This window comes from Choristoneura fumiferana, chromosome 17 (genome assembly GCF_025370935.1).
Source record: "Choristoneura fumiferana chromosome 17, NRCan_CFum_1, whole genome shotgun sequence".
Taxonomy (NCBI): Eukaryota; Metazoa; Arthropoda; class Insecta; order Lepidoptera; family Tortricidae; genus Choristoneura; species Choristoneura fumiferana.
The window spans coordinates 2,197,451-2,219,839 of NC_133488.1; the positions used below are offsets into that span (position 1 = coordinate 2,197,451).

Here is a 22,389-nt window from a genome sequence, read left to right on the forward strand (position 1 = left end):
GTGTTTTTATAATAGATTTAAGTTTTATTTGATAAGCAATGTATTGTGTAATCCGTAATTTTGATAAGTGACAGGCGATGTCATTTTACCCATTTAGGAAATTGGATGCCGTACATTGAATTTAATTGGTTTGGAATAAACTAATGATAAAGTTACTCATTTTTTTAAAGTTGCAGAACTAAATTAGTTAGTTTCATTAGAGTAGCAGAACCTATGTTTTAATTTTTGCTCCTGTAAAAGGCCCACCCGGTAGAGATTTTAAAAACATCAATGTACGAACAAATAATAATTAATAACAAATAATAAATCTACGAACTAATAATTACTTATTATTTGTTCGTAGACAACATTAATTCAAATATTGGCGCTTTTTCCAGATATTCCGAATATTTTTGGTTTTAGTGATTTGGCAACACTAGTGAACACGCGTCGCATCGCGCGCAAGGGCGTGCCGCAACTGCCGCAGCCGTGCGTCCACGCGTTCATTTCATTCACTAAATGGCGGCGTATTGTACCTATGGTGAGGTTTTCTATTTCATAAGTCAGTGATTTAGAAAATATTTGTTTCAATTCTATAAACACTGACTGACCCTAATATAGTTAAGAGAAAACAAGATCTATTTATTATTAAAGATTTCTATAAAAGTATAAAACACAAATTAACATGGGTGAAGAAAAGAAGGTTATGTTTCACGAAATGGAGCTGGACGACAGAATAATTAAGGTAAATTAGTGCTAGTTTTAACTAAAAGTAATATTAAATCGACCAACTAATAGTTGGTTTACTTAAAATTCATACAATTCAATACCACCAGGAAGAACAATACAATATGGACATAAAATTGCTTTTTAGGCTGTAGCGCAGTTAGCGTGGTCAGAACCCACGCTGATTCAGGAAACAGCGATTCCCTTATTATTAGAAGGCAAAGACGTGCTCATGAGAGCTCGGACGGGCTCGGGGAAGACTGCTGCGTTTACCATTCCTGTCATACAGAAGATTTTACATTTAAACAACACAAGCAAGCATCAATGTATCCGAGCCCTTATTTTATCCCCTAGTAAGGAGCTCTGTGGACAGGCAAGTTTATCTTAATATTTTTATTTCTTACTTAATTATTGGCCACATGGTCTATTTAGGTCAAACTAGGTTATGTAGTCAGTCAACATTTGTCTAAGATGCAACATGCCTAGCCTAGGGTTAATTTTCGCTGAGACTCAACGTGTGGTGACGCTACACGTTTCATTCAGATAATTAGGCCATCGTTATCTTACTTCACATCAATTTTGATAATTTTTAGCTCCCCCTTTGTCATATTGCTATGCCAATTGCAAATTATCTGCTACAAATCCCCACAAGGACGCCTCAATAAGTCAAACATTGATGTCTCTAACTGAAATATGCAGGGCTAGCATGCAAATTAGACAAATAGCAAATTACATAACCTAATTACACAGATACCAAAGCTTTAACCTAATCTAGCTTAGGTTAAAGCTTTTTAGGTTAAAACCTAATTTGTGCGTTAGGCGTCAACTACACGGCCGCGGGCAGTGGAACGGCGAGCATTTTCTCTGATCATTGCGTGCTGCCAGTTAACCATTGTGTGCTGAGTTTCAGTTCGCCTAAAGCAAAGGGGGTCCCATATATAACTTTAACACTAACCTAACCTAACCGAACCTAACCTATGTAGTCTGGACCTTCTTTGCTTTAGTCAAACCCTGAGTTTCTGTTGTGCAATTAACAGAGAATACACTCCGCTGTGTGCGGATATCTAGTCCTGATCCTTGAGCACAACGGGACTCTTGAATATTTGCCTTTTAGGCACAGGGAACAACCATTGAAATGTTATGTAAATTTCGATTTTAAATAAAATTATATAAATTTTTAGATAACATCAGTAATAGCAGATTTAACTCTCAAATGTGCAAGAGAAGTTCGTTGTATAGACATCTCAGCCAATGGAGACATGCAAACACAAAAAGCACTGCTCTCAGACAAACCAGACATAGTTGTGGCAACTCCGTCCAAGGCTCTGGCACACTTGAAGGCCAATAACATGAGGCTAAAGGATGATTTGGCAATGTTGGTTGTTGATGAAGCTGACCTGGTGTTCTCCTTTGGATATGAAGACGAAATCAAAGAGTTGTTGGGGTAAATATGGTACATTTCTTTTATTAATTAATATTTTTCTAACCTTTAGACATGCTTTCTATGGGATGAATGCAATTTTACCTTTCATAAGAGCTGCTGGTGATCATGCCCCTGGTAGATGCATTAAAATATTGGGAGGACAAGTTGCTGCTTTACTTGGATAGTAGCCAAAAAAAAAATTTTTTTTGAGAGCATTTAATTTTTTTAAGTAAAAATGTTTTTTCATGGTAAATGATTTTATTTAGCTATCTGGCCCTGTGATACCTATGTATCTGTATGTGAATTGAACTACTGTTGTTCAGTCACAATCGTTAATTTGGGACCCACTTAATATTGAATATGACAATTCAAAGGACTTTTTCACAAGATGGGTCCCAAATTAGTGATCATGACCATACATGTTAATTCTGCACAAGTTCTCACTTAACTTAAAATTTGACTTTATTAATATTTTTTATTTATGTGCACTTTTTGCATAGTTTGTTTATTTTTTGTGCTAAGTTGTCAGTACATGGTCAGTACAAAATTCTGTCTCCTGTATGCAGTTTTAAATAGATAGATACATACTTAAATACATCTTAACACCTAAGATTCGGAACAAACATTCATATTTTTCATACATCTGTTTTATTATTTGCTTCTAGGAACGTTGCTTGGCTAGGATAAATAAAACTTTAATATTATAAATAGTTAATATTATAAAGAAAGAAACAAACTCTCTTTCACATTTCTAATATTAGTTAGGATAAGGATTATAGTAAGCGCTGTTAGAAGGTAAAGGATGACTTTTAATATTCCGTTTGTGCAAATTTTTCAAATATTAATGTATTTATGACATGATATTTTGCACCCACAGATTGAAACTGACTCAATTTGATGTTTTCATTTCAATAATAAACTTTGTACCAAAACAACCAAGTATAGTTAAAAAATGGGGTTATGTCGAATTAAGCTAGTATAATTCTGAAGGTGCAATCTCTTTCTCCACTTCACTATTTTGCTAGCGCTGCGATCACCGGCTGTCCGACGTAGATCTTTCACTAAGGGATACCTTCTTCATGCGAATATTATTCCCCGCATGAAAAAGGTTTCTCTCCTAGTGCGGGATCACTAACCCTGGCTGCGGCATGCTGCCAACTGTGTCAACTCCATTTCCTGGGAATCACATTGGCAAGCTTCAAGTTAAGAAGGAAGAGGAAAGAAAGAAGGAGAGAAATGAAAAAAGAAGAAAAAGAGAAAAGAGAGAGAAAGAGGAAAAGAGGGAGGAAGTTAAGAGGGAAGGGGTTAAGGGGAATAAATGTATTCTAGTGTTTTTTTGTGACAATACAAAAAAACAATCTGAAACAGTGGCTTCAGCATGCTGCTAACTGTGGCAACTCCAGTTGCTGAGAATCACATCTGCAGTCTTCAAGTTACGGCAAACTCAGGTCTTTCGCGGGGGGCTATCATACAATTGCGAAAGAAATAAAAATAAAACCCAACTGTATGGTTTCTCCTCCGCGCAAGATCTCTTAAACTTCCAAGTTCCAAGTGATGACGCTGAAACATCTCGTCTAAAGCTTTGGTTGAAAGCTACGTTCATCATCTGTATTACACTTGTATTATTATCTATTCTGTGGTATTATACAACCATGAACATAATACTATACAATAAAAGATGCCGCGTAGAGCATCTGAACTTCAGATTCTGAAGGCAGTTTGCATCCACAGATTATGTTTAGATACAAAACTGTCATATTAGTTCTGCATGAGTATTGTGGTTAGGTTTTTGATGATTAAGTTTTAGTGTTATTTGTTAATTAAGCTATTTTTTTTACATAGGTACTTTTGTTAGTGTTCCTGTGGTGTAAATAATTTATACCTACCTGTAATTTACTCCTTACTTATGATGTTCTATCCATACTATACTTACTATACTAATATTATAAATGCGAAAGTGTGTTTGTATGTTTGTGTTTGTCCGTCTTTCACGCCGTAACGGAGCGATGGATCGACGTGATTTTTGGCATAGAGATAGTTTATGGGCCAGAAAGTGACATCTATGCCTATGGGCTACTTTTTATCCCGGAAAAATGCACAGTTCCCGAGGGAACAGCGCGCGATAACCGAATACCACGCGGGCGGAGCCGCGGGCAAAAGCTAGTAAAGTCATATATTGTAAGTTGTATTATTGTGTTGGGTCTCAAGTGTATGAGAATCGAATATATTTATTCCTTTAAAGGGTGGCAACAGACTAACTACTTTTGAGATTGCTGTTTCTCATGAGTGATGTTGATCAGTTACTATCAGTTGACTCGCTTGCTTGTGTACCTCCTTATTTGTAATTAAAAAGTCAGTAAGTTATAAATAATTTGTTTTTACAGCCATTTACCAAAGATCTATCAAGCAGTGCTCGCTTCAGCAACTTTATCAGATGACGTCTTGAGCCTCAAGAAAATCGTTCTCCGGAATCCTGTGACCCTTAAACTGGAGGAACCAGAGCTGGCGCCATCATCACAGTTACAACATTACCACATATTCTCCGAGGAAGATGATAAAGCTGCCATTTTGTATGCCCTGTTGAAACTGAACCTTGTTAGAGGGAAGAGTATCATTTTTGTGAGGACCGTTGATAGATGCTACAAGTAAGTAGACAAAGCTTAGATGTAGCTTTTGACACTGAACTTTAGTTTGGTTATTGTGAAAATTCGTGCAGGGCCACTCGTTTTGAGACTGCAGCTCTTACTGACCATTATATTAGAAAGTGCCTGGGCGACCGAGCTGCGCTCGGGCTAAAACTCTGTAACCAGCGTTTTCCCTGAGATAAGACCAAGGTTGATCGATTTTTCATCCCTGAAAACCCCTAATACCAAATTTCATCGAAATCGTTGGAGTCGTTTCCGAGATCCCCGAAATATAAGAATTGCTCGTTTAAAGGTATTAGATTTCAAAAGGAAGTAAACGTCCGAGAGTTCGACACGCTAATGCCCAATAGACGACACCCTGCTGTCATCTCTTATTTAAATGCCATAAGATTTTAGATTCCAACTATTGGGACAGTGACGAGCACTCGTACGTTTATCTTATTCTACATTCCAAATGTAATTGTCAATTATGCTATAGTTTGTCGCTTATTCAAATAAAGAAATTATTGTTACTGGAAGTTTATCTGCACATAATTTGACAATGTCCCATTTACCATACCATAAGTTGTAACTGTTCCTTAAATAAATAAACCAACAACTTTAAGGCATCTCAAATTCACATCTTAAAAGTATGACATTACATCTTTTTTGCAGGCTAAAGCTATACCTAGAGCAGTTCAAAATAGGCTCTTGCGTCCTTAACTCGGAGCTGCCGGCCGCGGTGCGGTGTCTCTCCGTGGACCAGTTCAACCGCGGCCGTTACCAGATCATCGTGGCGTCTGACGAGAAGGCTTTGGAGAAGCCTGATGGGGGCATACTGCCTATTGAGGAGCGGCAGAAGAAAAAGAAGGTGAGTCGAGAAGCTTCGATTTTTTCTACAGTAATTAGCTTGTATGCTTGTGTAATATTTTGTTATGTTGTGTGATGGGTGTGCGCCAGCTACTTGAACAAAATGTGCAGGCTAGAGGGATGTGGGTCTTGAATGTAAAGCAGTTCAATGGTGTGTAAAGTTACTAATCCATACTACACCATCGCAGGACATGCAGCCCAAACATTGAGAGGCCTGTGCCCAACAACGGGGGATCTGTGTAGGCTGGAGTTGATAAAGATAAAATAAAATATATTACTTGATTGGCTTGATTATAGCTGGGCTTAGATGTCGATGAGTCAATTCCATGATGTCGTCAAGACTATCTCTTTAAGAAAATATAGATATTGTTCTTTGTTACAGCAAGCTTCGAAGCGTAAACGTGACAAAGAGTCTGGCGTGTCGCGCGGCATCGACTTCCAACACGTGTCCAACGTGATCAACTTCGACTTCCCTCTTGATGTCAACTCCTACGTACACAGAGCTGGACGGACAGCCAGAGGCAATAACTCTGTAAGATACAAATGTTTTTTTTTTAAATTGCAGTACAATTAACTTCAATTATCGATATCGTCTAGTTAACAGAAAGACAATGTGTGAAATAGTATTTTTTTTTATGGCAATGGTCCTTCGAGCCGGATACTTATCTTTTATTTTGTTTAAAACAGGGTTCAGTGCTGTCGTTTGTGTCGATACGAGAGAAGCCTCTGATGGACGCGGTTGAAGAACACCTATCAAGTGGAGTAAATGGACAGAAAGTTTTACAGTAAGTATCGATATTTTAGGAAAAATACTTTGTTTACAGAAAAACTAGTTGACCAAATGGATTCTAGTGTCAAAACATGAGGGTTACCACTATATCGGATCTGTGGTTATACTAGCTACTGTTACGCAGACGCAGTGACCACGTTTGCATGTGTATCACTTACGAGGATCTTTAGTTGAAATAACCTAATTGAAATATTTCTTATACATTGTAGAATGAGAAGTGAATGTAATGCGAGATTAGGGGGCTGTTTCAACACCCATTGATTAATTTTATTTGACGGATAGAAATGTGATGCTGTCTCCGTCTATTCGAACAAAACAAACAGAGACGGCATAACATTTAACCATCAAATACATTTAATCAATGGATGGTGAAACGGGGTAATTTGCACTAAGCGCTTTCGCTCCTGCTTTATTACCTGAACAGTTGAGGCGTGTTCTCTGATCGCTACAATCTGGCCGTCTTCAAATTAGCAAGGGTGCTCCTTCTTAGTACACATCTTTGGTAACCATCAGGCGTGATTGTTGATTGTGATCTAACGCTAGCCTATTTGTGTATAACACATTCGCGACAACATATTGCTACGCGTTACGCTCGTAAGCAGAAGCAGCATTTTTTCACTTTGTGGCGAAAACTGAAAACCCCATTGTCAGGTTCTTGACACTGAATGTGATAAAAAAAGAAAACATCTTCGAGCGACACTACTTGCGTCAAGCGACAACTGGCGACTCTAGCGAAGTCAGGTCTCTCACGGGGGGCTACCATATTCTTGAGATTATTGTAGTACACCCAAGAATACGGTTTCTCGCTAGCGGGAGACCTCCAAACTACGTGTAACTCAAGCCCGAAGAATGTCACTATACAACAGGACTGACAAGTTTTCGAGAACAACTGGAAAAACTTACCCGCAAGCCTAGCTGCAGCATATATGCTGTGTGATATTGATATTGTAATATCTGGAAAAGCGCCCTAGTGCATTGCTGTATGTAGAAAGGAGAGTGTGACACGGTTATATTCTGGTGATAATAAAGAAGGAACAATTTGAAGGCTAAATCTTTTTAATATTGTGTGTTTAATATTAAGTATGTTCCCAGACCACTCCTTGTTACCCTGTTGTAACTCGAATTCTATCTTTTTATATTGGCTAGGTTATTTAATTTTGGAATTCTGTGCTTGTTTGTATAAATGTCTAAATGTCTTGTGTCTAAGATAAATTTATATTATTACTAGCGTTTAACCGCAGCTTTAACCATTTGAATTTAAATTCTTGAATCTGGTTTGGGCGCATAATGTACCATTCGCAAAACGTCCCTCCACCATAATTACGTCCCATCCGCAAAACCTCTTCTTTGCAAACGGCCGCTTATGCAAAAAAATCCCATTCGCATAACATCCCTTTTTCAAAACGTCCCATCCCTTTCGCAAAATGTCCCTTCTATAAAAACCCCTGTCGCTGAACGTCCCCGCTGCATAATGCCCCTTTTGTAAAACGTCCCGTATGCGAAATATCACAAATGCAAAACGTCCCTTAACGATTTTCCTGCTATTGACCGCCACAATAAATAGTATAGTGAGCTAGGCATAGACAGCAGAAGTAAACGAAGAGCCCCAAAAGATTTGATCGCGACTTTATCGTGAAACCTATGGCTTACACGGGACATTTTGCGAATGGGACACTGCGAAACGGAATTTTGTGAAGGGCCGTGGGAATGGGACATTTATGAAAGGGACAGTTTGCGAAAGGGACAAAGGAACAATTTGCGAATGTGACCCTAAACCGTTGTGTCGTATCAAGAAGTCAAACAGCTGGCCGAAGACCGTGCGGAGTGGCGGTTACTCTACCGACAAGAGCGTAGGGGATGTATTGGTACATTATGGATGGCCCCTAGCTATTAAATTTAAGAAAAATAAGTATTTTGATTCGTGCATTATTGATTACCTTATTGTGTACGGTTTTGTAACTTCTTGCCCCCAGGAAGTACGAGTTCGCGCTGGAAGAGGTGGAAGGGTTCCGCTACCGGTCGCGAGACGCGTGGCGCGCCGTCACCCGCATCGCGGTGCGCGAAGCTAGGCTCAAAGAGATCAAGCAAGAGCTGCTCAACTGCAAAAAACTGCAGGTAAGTTCTTTGGAATTCATCACGATTAAGATTGGTTTTTTGGAATCTTTTTGTATTTTTTATTTCAATTCCAAATTTTGGACCTGAGTTCGATTCCCAGTGATGGTCTTATTTTTCTGGTTTTTCTGTGCATCTATATTTCAGTTTGTATTTTCAATTCATCACGATGTCTAAATTAAACAATTCAGGCGATACTGTGCAGACATCTGTATCGTTTTACATTACTCCGCTGTTATACGTCGTCGTCTTTAATTGGGTTTGTTCGTGCTTGCTTTGAGAAGCGAGGTCGCAGAGGGCATATATATATATATATATATACGATTTCGATGAAATTTGGTATGTGGGGGTTTTCGGCGATGAAAAATCGATCTAGCTTGGTCTTATCTCTGGGAAAACGCTTATTATCCAGTTTTAGCCCGAGCAAAGCTCTTAGCGAAGGAACAAATGATTCGATGATGTAGGAAATATACGACAGTGTAGGGATAGGATATGGCCCTGTGCCGCATCTTCGAGATATAGAAAACTTTTTTTTTAAGAATAAAACTCGCATGATGACAAATGATTCACATAATCACCATGATGATTTGTCTAATCTTCTCTCTGAACACCCTCCCAACCGCACATACCTGCTTCACCCAGCCATAACTGACTTGAATCCCGCCGCAGGGCTATTTTGAGGAGAACCCAACGGACTTGGCCGCGCTGCGAAGAGACAAGGCTCTCCACACGGTGAGGGTCCAGCCGCAGCTGGCGCACGTGCCCGAGTACCTGCTGCCCGCTGCGCTGAGGACTGAGGAGCCCGAGGCTGATGCGGAGGCGGCGGAGGGCGCCGGCGCCGCAGAAGAAGCGGAGGCAGGGGTTCGGGAGCGCGAAGAGGCACAAGTATCAGGTGAGGCTTTTGTGAAAGTCGAGTGTTAAGGAACAGAAAACGGCTCAAGCGATAGAAGACAATCGTACTTGCGGTCCGTTTAGGGGCAATAATGTCAAATGTCAGAAAGTCCAGGGTCACATTGTCATGGTCAAAAGTCCGAAGGATGGAACGTCTAGTGTCTAAAAGTCCTAGCGTCAAAAAGCCATGGTCCAAAAAGTCCCTAAGGGGTCAACAGTCCGAAGGACTAACGTATAGTGGCCTGAAAGTCCTAGCGTCAAAAAGTCCGTCAAAAAGTCCCGAAGGATGAAACATCCTAGTGTCTGAAAGTCCTAGCGTCAAAAAGTCCATACTCAAAAAGTCCGAAGGATTAAACGTCCTAGTTCTGAAGGGCCTGAAATCCCATAATGTCTCATTGTATAAAATATGATAACTAACATAGCTAATTGAATGTATGAATACTGATTAGATTAAAGAGCTAGATTGCCTCATCTGCATTATTCCAGTCTGTTATCTAACACCCTGAGAGACCCATTCTCAGTAAGATCCAGATGCATCTATGATGCTTCGTACATGCATGTCGAGTCGACAAGAATTGACCAGCTGATCCAGTCATGCAGATGAACTGGGGCTCATTCTACATTCTCTTTCCATATCGTTATCGTATTGTCTACGTGGTGGCAGCTCTTATTGAATTGACAGTAAAGGCGATCGAGTCGAAAACAATTGATTGCAATAGGTGTTAACAAAACCAAATTAGAATGAGTGAGACCCCTGGACTCTCGGACATATGGACTATCCGAGCATTAGGGCATTAACCTTTGAACTTTTTGACAATGGACAATGTGACACCTGGACTCTCAGACATATGGACTATCTGACATTAAGGCATTATAACCTTCGAACTTTTTGCCAATGGACAATGTGACACCTGGACTCTCGGACATATGGACTATCCGACATTAAGGCATTAATAACCTTCGGACTTTTGACCATGGACAATGTGACACCTGGACTTTCTGAATTTGGACATGTATGCCCCTAAACGCTTGCGTCCAGTCAGGTGTAGGGTGTTATCAGAGACTGCCCACGTTGAGCGACGCCGCTTGTCTTCAGGATGTAATGTTTTTTGTGGTACACCTTGTCCGTCAGTTTATACGTCACAAATTTGATTAAAATATAGTAAAAAATGCAGAAGGCAGACACAACTCACAAGAACTCTGAGAAAAATAGAAAATTTGGAAAGGTTTAGCACAACGTGCTAGGAGGTACTTCAGGAAGAGAGAGTAAAAGTCGATCTGAACTGAACTTTTTCCTGAATGAATGGAACAAAATTAAGGGATGTACGAGTGAGTTACTGTATGAGAGATTGGCCGATGTTGCCAGACTAAATTAACAATAATTCCTAAACATCGAGCTTTAGGGAATGTTTTTGATAATAGTTTTGGGTGCGGTTGATTATGTAGATCAGATCACCCTTGTTTACCACACGAGAAATCTCTTTCCATGTTGATCATACATATGCCAATCACCAGCACCAATATCTGACACAACAAAACGTGCATAAATATCTCATACGACTATTTTTAGAGCCGGTAGGACGTGTCGGATATCTTTGCACGCTCCGCTGTGGCAGATATTAACGCAGGTGACTGCGACAGAGTATTTATCGACCTAGAATGTACGATAGTAATGTACCCAATGTTTCAAAAATATGTAACATGCTCTTATTTCGATGTAACAAGACCGTTGTAACTATATATGAGTGGTTCGAATAGATAGATATTTTTGCACTTTACTGTACGAATTTACAATAGGGACACAAATTATCTGATGGTACATTATTTATTAGTAATCTGTGGTCTAGTGGTGTGACCTATGATGGCCTCTCACATAGAGCGTGGGTTCAAATCCGGGCTCACGCCTCCGAGTTTTTCGAAATTCATGCCCGACCACGAGCTTTGCGATGAAGGAAAACATCTTGAGGAACCGTGGACAAAACTGCGAAACGATTCAATGGTGTGTGTAAAGTGCCCAATCCGCACTGGGCTCGCGTGGGAACAATCTAAGCATTCTCATTCTGAGAGGAGGCCCGTACCTACCTACCTTATCTTTATTATTATTTTTTATATGATAGGAGGAGAGCCGTCGTGGCCTAGTGGTTTAACCTATCGCTTCTCAAGCGGAGGATCGTGGGTTCAAACCCCGGCTCGCACCTCTTGAGTTTTATGAAATTCATTTGCGAAATCACATTTGAAATTTATCACGAGCGGTGAAGGAAAACATCGTGAGGAAACCTGCACAAACCGGCGAAGCAATTCGTTGGTATGTGTGAAGTTCTTAATCCGCACTGGGCCCGCGTGGGAACTACGGCTCAAGCCTTCTCACTGTGAGAGGAGGCCTGTGCCGCTGTGATGGCTGGGATGATGATGATGGGGACAAACGAGCAGGCGGCTGACATGATCTTATGTGGGAGTCTACTAAAACTGTTTTCTTTTTCAGGCGCGCCAAAACAACCCGCTCCGGAGTTTCAACGTCAAAAGTGTCAAGAAAACGCCTGCAACGGGCGACACCTAATAGCGTTAGTATCAAGACCAACTCAAATGCCGGATATATAATTACTGTGTACAAATAGAATTTGTTCCACGCAGCCCCAAGCTTTGCCGCCGTTCCGTAGCGGGCAGTACTGGTGGTGAATAAATATGTTGAGTTCATTATCTTGTTTCTTTTTCTATGGTAGTTAATTTCTAATAAGTTTCTGTAAAAAAAATATTTTTAATACAAGGTTATTGATGACTGTACTTGCATTATCATCTAAACTACATTTTCATACCAAGTTTCAAGTCAATATGACTGCTGGAAGTTGGTCGAAAGACAATGGGACAGGTGAAACTAAATAAAAGCTTGTAATTTTTTTTAACTTTTAATAATAAAGATCTGTGTAGTGTTATAAAATCAAACATGTAATAATTTTTTCAACTACTTAGTTCATAAATTCATAAATTAGCGATATTTCATTTAACTCAATGCATTTTTGGAGCTTTTCGATTCCTTTGGTATAGTACGGTTGGAACGGTACCTTTGTATGGTTTCTTTGATTTCCTCGCTGGAAACAAAACTTTACGCCGAGCGATTTCTTCAAGAGGAAAAAGAAAATTTAAAATTGAAGTTCAAACTGTGAAAACAATACCCTGAATCATTCAGCCCCCCGGCCACTCTCATCTATGCCCCCGGCTATGATGTCACAGACAGACACACAAACGGTCTAACTTATTTATATCACCCCTCTTTTTTGTGGGGGTTAAAAATAGCCACGTGTTGTTCCGTGAAAACGCAGTGAACACCATACAATACAGTTATTATATTCGCAATATAAGTAAGAGGTAGGAGTAGGATAAATTGGTTAAAAGTTACGATGGACCGCGCGGTACGCTAGTCCAACTACCAAAAATTACACGCACGACGTATCCCGCAAGAGATAGTCACAGGCGAGCAGATTCCAGCCGCAGTGCAATGGCCGGAGCCGGCCTGGAGTAACCGCCTTCCTGATCGCGGTAAACCCTGCGCAAGGTTAGTATGCCAAGTTGAATTCTCGCGCGCCTTATATACGGCCGCGGAAAAATCTCAACAGCGCCATTTAATTTTTGGGACAGCGACATCTGTTGGGTAACAAAAGAGAATTAAGTATTGGCAATGTTGCCAGAGTTGAAAAATGATAAGGGGTGGTTTTTAGAACGAGGTTTTTTTTATGAGATTTTGTGGCCTGGATAGTGAGCCCTTTAAGCCAAGTATTTATTTTAGTTACATTCACAAACAAAAGGAGGAATAAGTTTAGGGATGATGAGCACAAGGCATTTTAATCAACGCTCTACGCATAATATTCAAAGATTAGCAGGGCAGCGAGTTGAGTAAAGTATTGAAAAGAATGTGAAATCCTTTTGGTGTTGCCAATTATGAAGACTACAAACTTTTTAGTAACTTAAGTTACCAATGTGACACGATATGACATCATGACATCTCAGATGTCCTAAATCACGTCACGTCACATACCTCCTATACCCTATACAAAAGGCCCAGCAACCATGTTGACATCCATAACATTATTTCTAAACAATTAACAAAAACAAAATAGCATACCAGCCAAATGTTCAGTTCTACTGTTATAACTTTTGTTGGACGAATTTGTGATGTGGCCGGAGAATCTTTGGTTATACATTCAACATGAGAGTTACGATGTAAGTTATTAGAATTTGGCGCCAGACTTGTGAGGATAAACATTGGAGAAGAAATTTCGGAAACATTTCTTAAAATATTTTTCTTGGGCGACCTAGTTTTCGGAGAAACAATAACATACAACTTCATTGCCATTAATTAGGCAGGAAATAGAGCCGAAAGGAGCGGGAAAAATGCAAGATGTAGGTACATAAGTTGGTTAGTGTCCTATGCTGCCCTTTTTTATAGTGTGGAAAATGCTCCTTCTACATCCAGTTCTGTTTTGGGGAATCAAGGTATGTAGAATTAGCCCACGAGGGGTATAGCTACTAAAAATCACACGTGTTCCCTTGTTGCCATTGACACCGCGACGCCCAAAGACAGTCCTGAGATGAGGTTCCTCAATCCTCACGTCGACACCGTGCAATGTAGGCTCTGCTTCCCGTACTCCCCTGCTGATGCCGGATTATTTATAGATGTTTACTCCTCGAAGCCACCGTAGCAGATCACGTTTCCGGCCAGCCGGAATTGCGTGCCCTCACGTTGGCTCTCATGCCCTCATGTCTCTTTAAGCAGAGCGGTTTCCGAGAGCATGATTGCTTCCGCCGAATTGAGGCATCCTTACCTTTCCCTACCTGGGTCGAACGCGTACTTCACTTAGGCTTGTTTTCGTCAAAAGACGTCCGTGCTTACCGGAACGCCGGTTTCTCTGAGAGCCCAAGAACGCTACGTTATACAGTATACTTCTAGCGCTATATCGCATCAGGACACAACCACACAACCAAAACACACACCAACTACCCAACCAACCAAACCGGTCGCGCAATCGTGGTGTCTTTAAGCTACTCCTACTTAACTCAGCCAACACAGGGTCACAGGGACACTTGAGTCGTCGCACCACAGCTACATAGCTGCGTGCGATGCGAACGAATAACGGCCAAGCGAGTGAGAAAGCATACAGCGCCGTACAAGTCAATGCATGTAAAAAGAGCTCTGGGTGGCTAGTGGAGGGGATACGTTTGCGCAGGTCTGTCAACTAACAAGCCAATGGCGTGACGGCCGCGCGCGCGCTCCTACCTTCCTCATTGGCTCCTACGCTCCCTCCCGCGACCCCCACTGCTCCGCCGCCAATTTGGTCCGTATTTCGCTCACTGCGACTGCGCTGCACTTGATTTGTACTCATTAGTGGAAGCGCAACCAACATGGCAGTGCTGCCAGTAATAGATCATTATTTGAGCGTTTACACCGTTTGATTTTTGTTGGCATGGTAAAACATTCTGTTACAGTTTCCAGGTTATCTCCAGTAGAAGACAAAGTACCTAGTCTAAAAAAATTGATAATCAAGTTTATAGCCCCATTCATTAAAAAATGTTACCACGAAAATTGCCGCAGTTGAAATGCTCGAATGCTCGATGCTCGCGTCCATGCTGGTTGCGCCGCCAAAGCTGTTGCGCCACCAGTTACCTACACCAGATACAGTTGGTGGCGGTGACTGGTTAGGCATGGTGTCCCAATGAGATAGAGTCTCCTCTCCCCACATCTGTAGACGCGGAATCGGTTTTAGCCGACCGAAAAACGCTTTATGGCCCCGCAATAAGAGCGAGAACGACGTCTTCCCGTCGGTAAATGTTTCCCGTCGGCCGAGCCGATCGACGTCTTTTTCTCTCTTATTGCGTGGACATACAGAGTTTCCGAGTCGATAAGTTTGGGGAGACCCATAGGGCTATGCTGTAACGCGTACGAGTATGAGCAACGCGGCTCGCAGGTGTTCGAATGGGCGAAGTGCGGCACGAGCGCGCTGTCGGCGGCGCCGACGCTGCTGTGGGCGGCGGGCGCGGCGGCGCTGGTGCACCGGCTGCTGGCGGCGCTGTTCCGCCGGTTCCTGTTCCGGCGCGTGCCCTGGTGGGAGCTGCTGCTGCAGGTGACACCTGGACACAATCACATACCAAACTAAACAAACAAAGGGGTGACACTATTTACCAGCCCGGATAATACCAACATGGAAATACCGACCCGATATATCGTGTACAGTCACCAGCATTAATATCTGCCACAGGAGCGTGCAAAAATATCTGACACGTCCGTCCGGCCCTAGAAATAGAGTCGTATCAGATATTTATGCACGCTTGTTGTGTCAGATATTGGTGCTGGTGACTGTACACGCCCATAGAAACTCGTGTCAGTTTGACATGAGTTTGTGTGGGTTTATCGGGACCGGTAAATAGTGTCACCTAAACAAAAAAATACATTTATTCAGAACAACAATACTATTAAGTACGATAGTACCTGTACACCCACGTAATGAGGGCTATCGCGTATGAATTCGCCACTAGAGGCGCTAGTGTAGCGTGAGGTCTCCGAAATGTCAAATCTCATAGTTTTTGGGTGAGCTACGTGGGTTTATTTATAATAAGAATAATTTTGTGAATATTTTGCAATATCTGAAATTAATTATGGCAAATATGCGTTCCGGGGCAATGAATGTCTGTGTTTTGAGACAGTTTTGTCTTTCGGAAACCTTCGTCCTCCCTTTTTTCCGAACAAAACGGGGACTATGCAACACTGTGGCATGCTCGATATTTTTATGGTACGGTTTTGAGGTGTATTAAAATGATTTTAATCTAAACTTTGTTTTCACGCCCGTAATAACAGACTTTGAAAGCCATACTTAAAAACCTCACGCAACAGTGCGCCATCTAGTGAGACAAAAAACGATAGCCCTCATTGAACGCGTAATTATTGCGGGAAAAGAACCTGTTAGAAAAGCCTCACTATGGAAAATAGTTCGTAAAAGTAAAGGTTTCCCAAAGTGCGGTAGATTAAGATGAGAAATGATGGAGTTATTTTCCTCAGCACCTCTTGTTCGTGTGGATGGTGATCTACAGTGTCCACTTCTGGGTCGTGCTGGTCAGAGTGGTCAAAGTGCTCGTCGATTACATGTATGACGAAGTGAGTAGATATTGATTCATTTATTATAGTTTACCTACGTGAACTTAGGTTACTAAATTCCCAAAAATTAAGTCGTTATCTTCATTTATGTTCGATGAAGATACTTGTCATACCTAATCATAATCAGTATGTATAGTAATGACAAGATGGACAACCCTTATTTTTTTTTGAGAGAGAGAGAGAGAAAGAGAAACATTTATTTACACATATTCGATACACATAAAAAATAAAAATACATTAGATGGAAAGAATAAAAAAAATAAGATCGAATAGTATAAAGTAGGCCCCACTCAGCATAATGTTACGGCAAGCCGCAACGCTGTTTTTCAGTGGGAGCCATTCCAAAACTAAAACATATAAAAACATACAAACACTATGACGACACGAACGCCAGCGGAAAGAAGTTCGCAAAGAAACTTTCAATCCGGAAGCATGTATGGCAACAATTGATCAGTTTCAGTCAGTTTTTATAGGGTAAGCTGATGAGTGACGAAAGCGTGAGTTAAGGCCTGCGCCCACTCGACACGGCACAGCACGGGTCTTGCTGCTTCGACAGCCTTAGCACAAAACACAGATAGTTCAGAAATCAATCTACATACAAGTGCGCTCGAAAAACGCACACGCAGACACTGCTCACGGACACGATATCTCAGAACGGTTGGGACCAGTGCGAGCGCGAGTGCCATCCGCTTGAGACACGCGTCTGTGAACTTTTTTGTGCAATAATGGAGCAACAAAAAAAGTTATTATAACTATTCAGTGGACGGTTGTTTAAATTAAATAATCGTGAATTTCGCCAATGACAAAATCGTCGCAAGATATTTTCTGTGACAAATTTATAATATGACAATGACAAAATAAAATTAAAATTTAGTTTTATTTATTTAAATCCTTTCTTCCCGTTTCATTCACACAATAAATCAAACTACAGATACGAGTGCCACTGCCACGATAGTTTTTTGGTGCATAAGCCATAGTTGACAACCTTAGAGCGACCGCCGCGCGTAGGTATGAAAAGTGAAGTAGGTACATACAGGAGATTGACTTCTGAACTATGTTTTGTGGCCTTAGGCAGGCTCCAACGTCGCTATACATACATTACTTGCCATCACTGACTTTGCCTAAAAAAAGTTAGGCAACCAGGTGGAAATCCAGTTGTTCCAGCGTCACCATACTCAAGTCTGTATGCTGAGCTCTACCTTATCCAGCTTCCTTGTTACCCAGACCCTGAACTCGCTGGTTATGTTCGAGGACCCTCCGGAAGCGGCGAGCCGGTACATCCTCCAGCAGTGGGCGCTCTGGGTGTGCGCCGCGGTTCCCCTCGCCGTCTACATCCACACCAGACCCCGGCCGGAGCCCCCACCGCTGATGATATGGTAAACTTTTAAGCCAAGAATCATCATCAACCGGAAGTCTAATGTTGGACAAAAGTCTCGCCCTTAAAATGCCACAATGAACCACAACTCGCCACTTGAATCTGGTGCGAGGAACTCCGATGTTTTCAGTCCACATATTGACAGGCCTGCCAACGCCTCGTCTTCCGGTATGTGATCGCCAATCGAGGACTTTTCTCCTCCAAAAAGATCAAGAATACATATCCTTATTCTTACTTCCTGAAACTTACTCAGACCCTACGCTAGCTGGCGCGGGTACACTCCGTACAATATATCCTATGCACACGACGCGCGCAGTTAACGATGCTCATACTATTTTTCAATAGGCGTCCGGTAGAAATACAGGAACTCTAACAAATAATCTAAAACGACATCAAAATCTACAGCCAATTCGTAAAAAATGTGACTAGATAAATTATGCAGTTGAATCGCTCGAATAATTCCAAAATCGAGAACTTCGATTTTCGAATTTCGTACTAGCCCCCTTGTATTAACGGGTAGCCATTATTTTAGTCAGTTGTTTTCTTAGCGTTCTTTCTCTTGCAGAACTATGACTGAAGTTTTTAGACACAAAATACTTAATTTAATTTTCATTTTTTTTTGCCTCGCAATGCAATGTGATGATAAGGGTTTACCAACTCGAGTCATTAAAAGCCTTCGGCGTCGGGCTTCTAATAGACTCTCGTTTCTAATCCCTTTCTTACGGCCCTTAATGCACAAACAATGTGCTATAAAGATGACCGGTCATTGCCCAGGAATGGCAATACGTATCGTGTTATTTGTGTTCTCACTGGTGCCATCTATTGGAAAATCGAAGGAAAGAAAAATAGCCAGTATTAGGGTGATACCATTTGCTTGTACTAGGTGGTGTCTCTGTTATATATGTACTCTGTGCCCAGGATAACCACGAGCCCGTGGCAGCGGCGCGAGATGGGTCCTTACGGGTACTACCTGCAGCGCCGCCGGCGCGCGCGGCGCGCCCCCCGCGCGCGCGCCGCGCCCGCAGCGACTCCGACGTGCCCGCCGCGCCGCCGCCCCGCAACAAATACTCCAAATCTGTCTGAATAAAGCGTTTTGTGATCGTTATCATGCTGTTTCATTTATCAACCGACTTCAAATAATATTTTTAACAAAAAAGTAAAACCGACTCCAAAAAAATAAAAAAATATCAAAAAATTGTACCGACTACAAAACCCTTGAAAATCTTTTTCTATTATAATATTTTCTATGGGTTTCAATCTCTCCTGCTGGGTCGTGCTGAGTCGACGACTTCGAGCTAGTACGTACCTAGAAAAATATTTTCAAGGGTTTTGTAGTTGGTACCATTTTATGTTATTTTTTTTATTTTTTGGAGTCGGTTTTACTTTTTTGTTAAAAAAATTCTTTATTTCTCACTTTTTAGTGATTCGTAGCCAAAGTACATCTCACAACGATTCCAATAAGCCCAAACACGACTTAGTTGCTTTATTTTATAACAGACTTCCGTTGCCTATCTTCTGGCTTCAGCATCAGATCAGTTCGAAAGAATCATTAACCTAAAGCTTCTTCTTAGTCGCTTATCTAGGTATATTAATCAAGATCGTTTATAGACGAGCGAGCATTACTTAGCTTTGATGAGTTCCATTGGTCATCACGGTCTTCTTCATTAGGTCCAGGTTACCAAATGATACTTTCTGAATGTAAATGCTCATCCTAATGCTAAAAATGCCAAATTCGCCATAGGTGTGCCTATAAAATTTGAGGTTTGCCCTCGATTTCCCTATGATTCCATCATCAGGTCTTGACTTTGAGACAATGGGACCACCTCAAAAGGGTTTTCGATTAAAAAAATAATTTTGAAAATCGGTCCACAATTGACTGAATAATCGGTGAACATACAGGTAAAAAAAAATACAAACATTGGAACATAGAACCTCCTGCTTTTTTGAAGTCGGTTAAAAAAGAGGAGGTTCAATTCGATTGTCTCTCCTTCCTCTTTGGACACAGGCTATATCACTATATCATGACTCCTAGCGCCATCTAGTGAGCAAATATAGAAACTCCAAATCCTGATTCCGACGCTCTTCCTTCGGACTTCGGTCCCCAGATCTCTGTTCTGTATCGTTGCCTCCCACCACAGGCTTTCCCTTTTTTACTCGTGAAAAAGGTTCGGAGTCACAGGCTCTCTCACAGGAGCTCTTATGTGGAAGAGCTTCACAGACCCCCTGTGTATGCTCATATCACACTTGCTCCCTCTTGGCCATTATAGGACTTTGCACTCATCGACCCAGAGGCGTCTTTACCTATAGTGCAGGGTGTGCGTTGCACACGGGCGCAGCGGTGTTAGGGCCGCCGGCCGCGGCACTTTGTTTTGTACCTATTACATTTTGACCGCGCGCTTCCCAGATGGCGCTAAAGTAATAATTGCACACGGGCGCTGCATGGGCTAAAGACGCCGCTTCGACCGACATAAGCACCAACACCACTCCCCCGTGGATGGGTTCAGAAGGGAACCGCAGCTCTTGGTTTCACGAAGAGATTAGCCAAAGTGCACCTTCTAGGACCTACGCTGGATGAGCAAGTGCATGGGCGGGCGCACGGCTGGTGAGTGGGTGCTATTTTCCAATACTATTTTCGCTCGTACTATTCTCCAATAGGCGTCCACCCGCTTCATGCAATCCGCGTCAGCTGGAGTAGATCCTGAAACCCTAGTAATGTTTAAAACCAATGCATTTTCCAATCAACCTTTTTGTGACTAGCGCTTTGCCAACCTAAGCTTACACTAACAATAAACAAACCATCTAGATTCTTACGTCAGTAATGACAATTAGTTTTACAAAACGACAATAGTCGAGCAAAAAACATAAAAACATATTATGTTAAAATAAATTACAAGTAATGGTGAAACAAAATGGGTCGTAGATGCGACAGGCAACGCATGCATGGCGGGAAAATCTGTAAGCTTTACTGCACACTGTGTGAGTATACTTGCCTGATAATAATTTAATATTCATTAAGTTTTTCAAGCTTAGGAACCGTCAAACCGTCAAACTTTACCATCTTCAATCAACTTTATTTGTAGATATTTTACTGGCTAAATATGTTGTTGTTGCTATTGATAATTGGCTGATAGAAACTCCCAATGAAGTCTTTGCTAGCCGCCAAATTATTTTTTTATATTATAGTGCGAAAACGAGCAGGTGGATTAACTGATGTAAGCAATAACCGCCGCCGTGGACATGGGTTACATATGGACATAGAATTAGGTATGCGCGTTTCCGTCCTTTCAGAAAAGAGTTCTGAGAGAGAGAGTTTTCTTTTATAAAGATCCCTTATTTGTGTTGCTGCGGAAAAATTGGTGCAGCAATCTGATTCCAAAGTAATGATTATTAATAGTTAATTTTTTTTGAGAAAATAAGACAATAAATTTCTTGTAGCCTTATACTTTCTGGACCTGTTTCACCACTCTTCACTAAGTGTCTAATATTTTATGTGACAGCTATATCTGTAATGCCGCCTCTGTTGATAATGTTCGAATAAACGAAGACGGCATCACAGAATCCACATGAAATGCCACAAACAACAGAAAGTGGCGAAACTGACCCTGTTAATTGTCAGAAAGTCATTATTGCTGGACTCTACCCAAAACGACAATCGGGCAGGACCTGTGCGACTCACACCTCGAGGCACTAGCAAAATGGTTGAGCTGCAACGGCGAGACGTGGGGCGTGGGGCCGACGGCGGTCTTCGCGAGCGCCGCCGCGGTCTTCTTGTACAACGAGCTGGAAGCCACCGTGTTCGCGCCCGGCGACCACGCGCATGTCAGCCTGCTCGAGAAGACTCTCGTCGTAAGCTACAACAGTTCCACCATAGGCTACATCGTTGATTTCATTAACATCGTAACACTCTAAAGCAGTTTCGTAGCTCTCTGTTCCAAGATCTCCGCTACGATCTTGCTGATCTCCTAGTCCAATTTACTCGAAAAGTTGCTACTTGTAAACTACATTATCAAGCACTGAGCTCGGACTCGTCGAACCGTTGCAATCTGCAAATTCAATCTGCTAATGATGCTCATTAGGTAGTTGTAAGGTGCACCATCATTATCAAATGTCAGCATCAGCGACGCAACAACAAGCAGTAGTCCTCATCAAAGATTTTTAATTATAACAATGACTTGTCCCATCATCATCACCATCATCTTTAGGTATACAACAAATTGAAAGCCAGCATGTTCGTGCCATATTTAAGGCTTGCAAGGAACGCGTTGTGCCGTTGTCACAAGATAACGCGGACGTCAGCCGGCTCTATATTTCACAGCTCATTCTAAGCTGCAGTATGATTAACATCAGTTTCACCATAAACTACTTATATTGCTATTCCCTTAACCTATGTGATCATGGCCTGGCATTATTTTATGCTTTGTTTGCCATATCCTGTTAAAAGATCTTCATTCTGTTTAG

General features: G+C 41.6%; 2 protein-coding genes and 1 non-coding gene across 3 annotated transcripts; 2 read left to right on the forward strand and 1 right to left on the reverse strand.

The window, feature by feature from the left end:
• Nucleotides 1-429: 429 nt before the first annotated feature.
• Nucleotides 430-12,109, forward strand: Ddx56 (putative ATP-dependent RNA helicase DDX56). The gene is made up of 10 exons (XM_074100918.1): nucleotides 430-724; nucleotides 854-1,078; nucleotides 1,887-2,149; nucleotides 4,513-4,773; nucleotides 5,428-5,623; nucleotides 6,005-6,154; nucleotides 6,310-6,407; nucleotides 8,386-8,527; nucleotides 9,194-9,416; nucleotides 11,898-12,109. The coding sequence occupies exons 1-10, from the start codon at nucleotides 665-667 to the stop codon at nucleotides 12,011-12,013; spliced, it is 1,734 nt and encodes a 577-aa protein (XP_073957019.1). The 5' UTR covers nucleotides 430-664; the 3' UTR covers nucleotides 12,014-12,109.
• Nucleotides 12,110-12,165: 56 nt separating this feature from the next.
• LOC141437502 (uncharacterized) lies at nucleotides 12,166-18,909 on the forward strand (the record flags this gene model as incomplete). Its single annotated transcript, XM_074100919.1, is given in 5 exon segments — nucleotides 12,166-13,630; nucleotides 15,373-15,528; nucleotides 16,461-16,556; nucleotides 17,781-17,932; nucleotides 18,850-18,909. Coding segments are annotated over 5 exon segments (512 nt in total), but the record flags the coding sequence as incomplete, so codon positions are not given.
• On the reverse strand, nucleotides 12,811-12,973 carry LOC141437519 (U1 spliceosomal RNA). Its single transcript, XR_012452398.1, has one exon. It is a non-coding gene; the product is annotated as a U1 spliceosomal RNA (small nuclear RNA).
• Nucleotides 18,910-22,389: the final 3,480 nt, after the last annotated feature.

Bases quoted from the DNA above. Each gene is read 5' to 3' on its own strand.
- Ddx56 (XM_074100918.1), top strand. From the start codon at position 665: ATGGGTGAAGAAAAGAAGGTTATGTTTCACGAAATGGAGCTGGACGAC. The intron at 2,150-4,512 runs GTAAATATGGTA...TTGTTTTTACAG, and splicing joins GAAATCAAAGAGTTGTTGGG to CCATTTACCAAAGATCTATC. The intron at 8,528-9,193 runs GTAAGTTCTTTG...ATCCCGCCGCAG, and splicing joins TCAACTGCAAAAAACTGCAG to GGCTATTTTGAGGAGAACCC.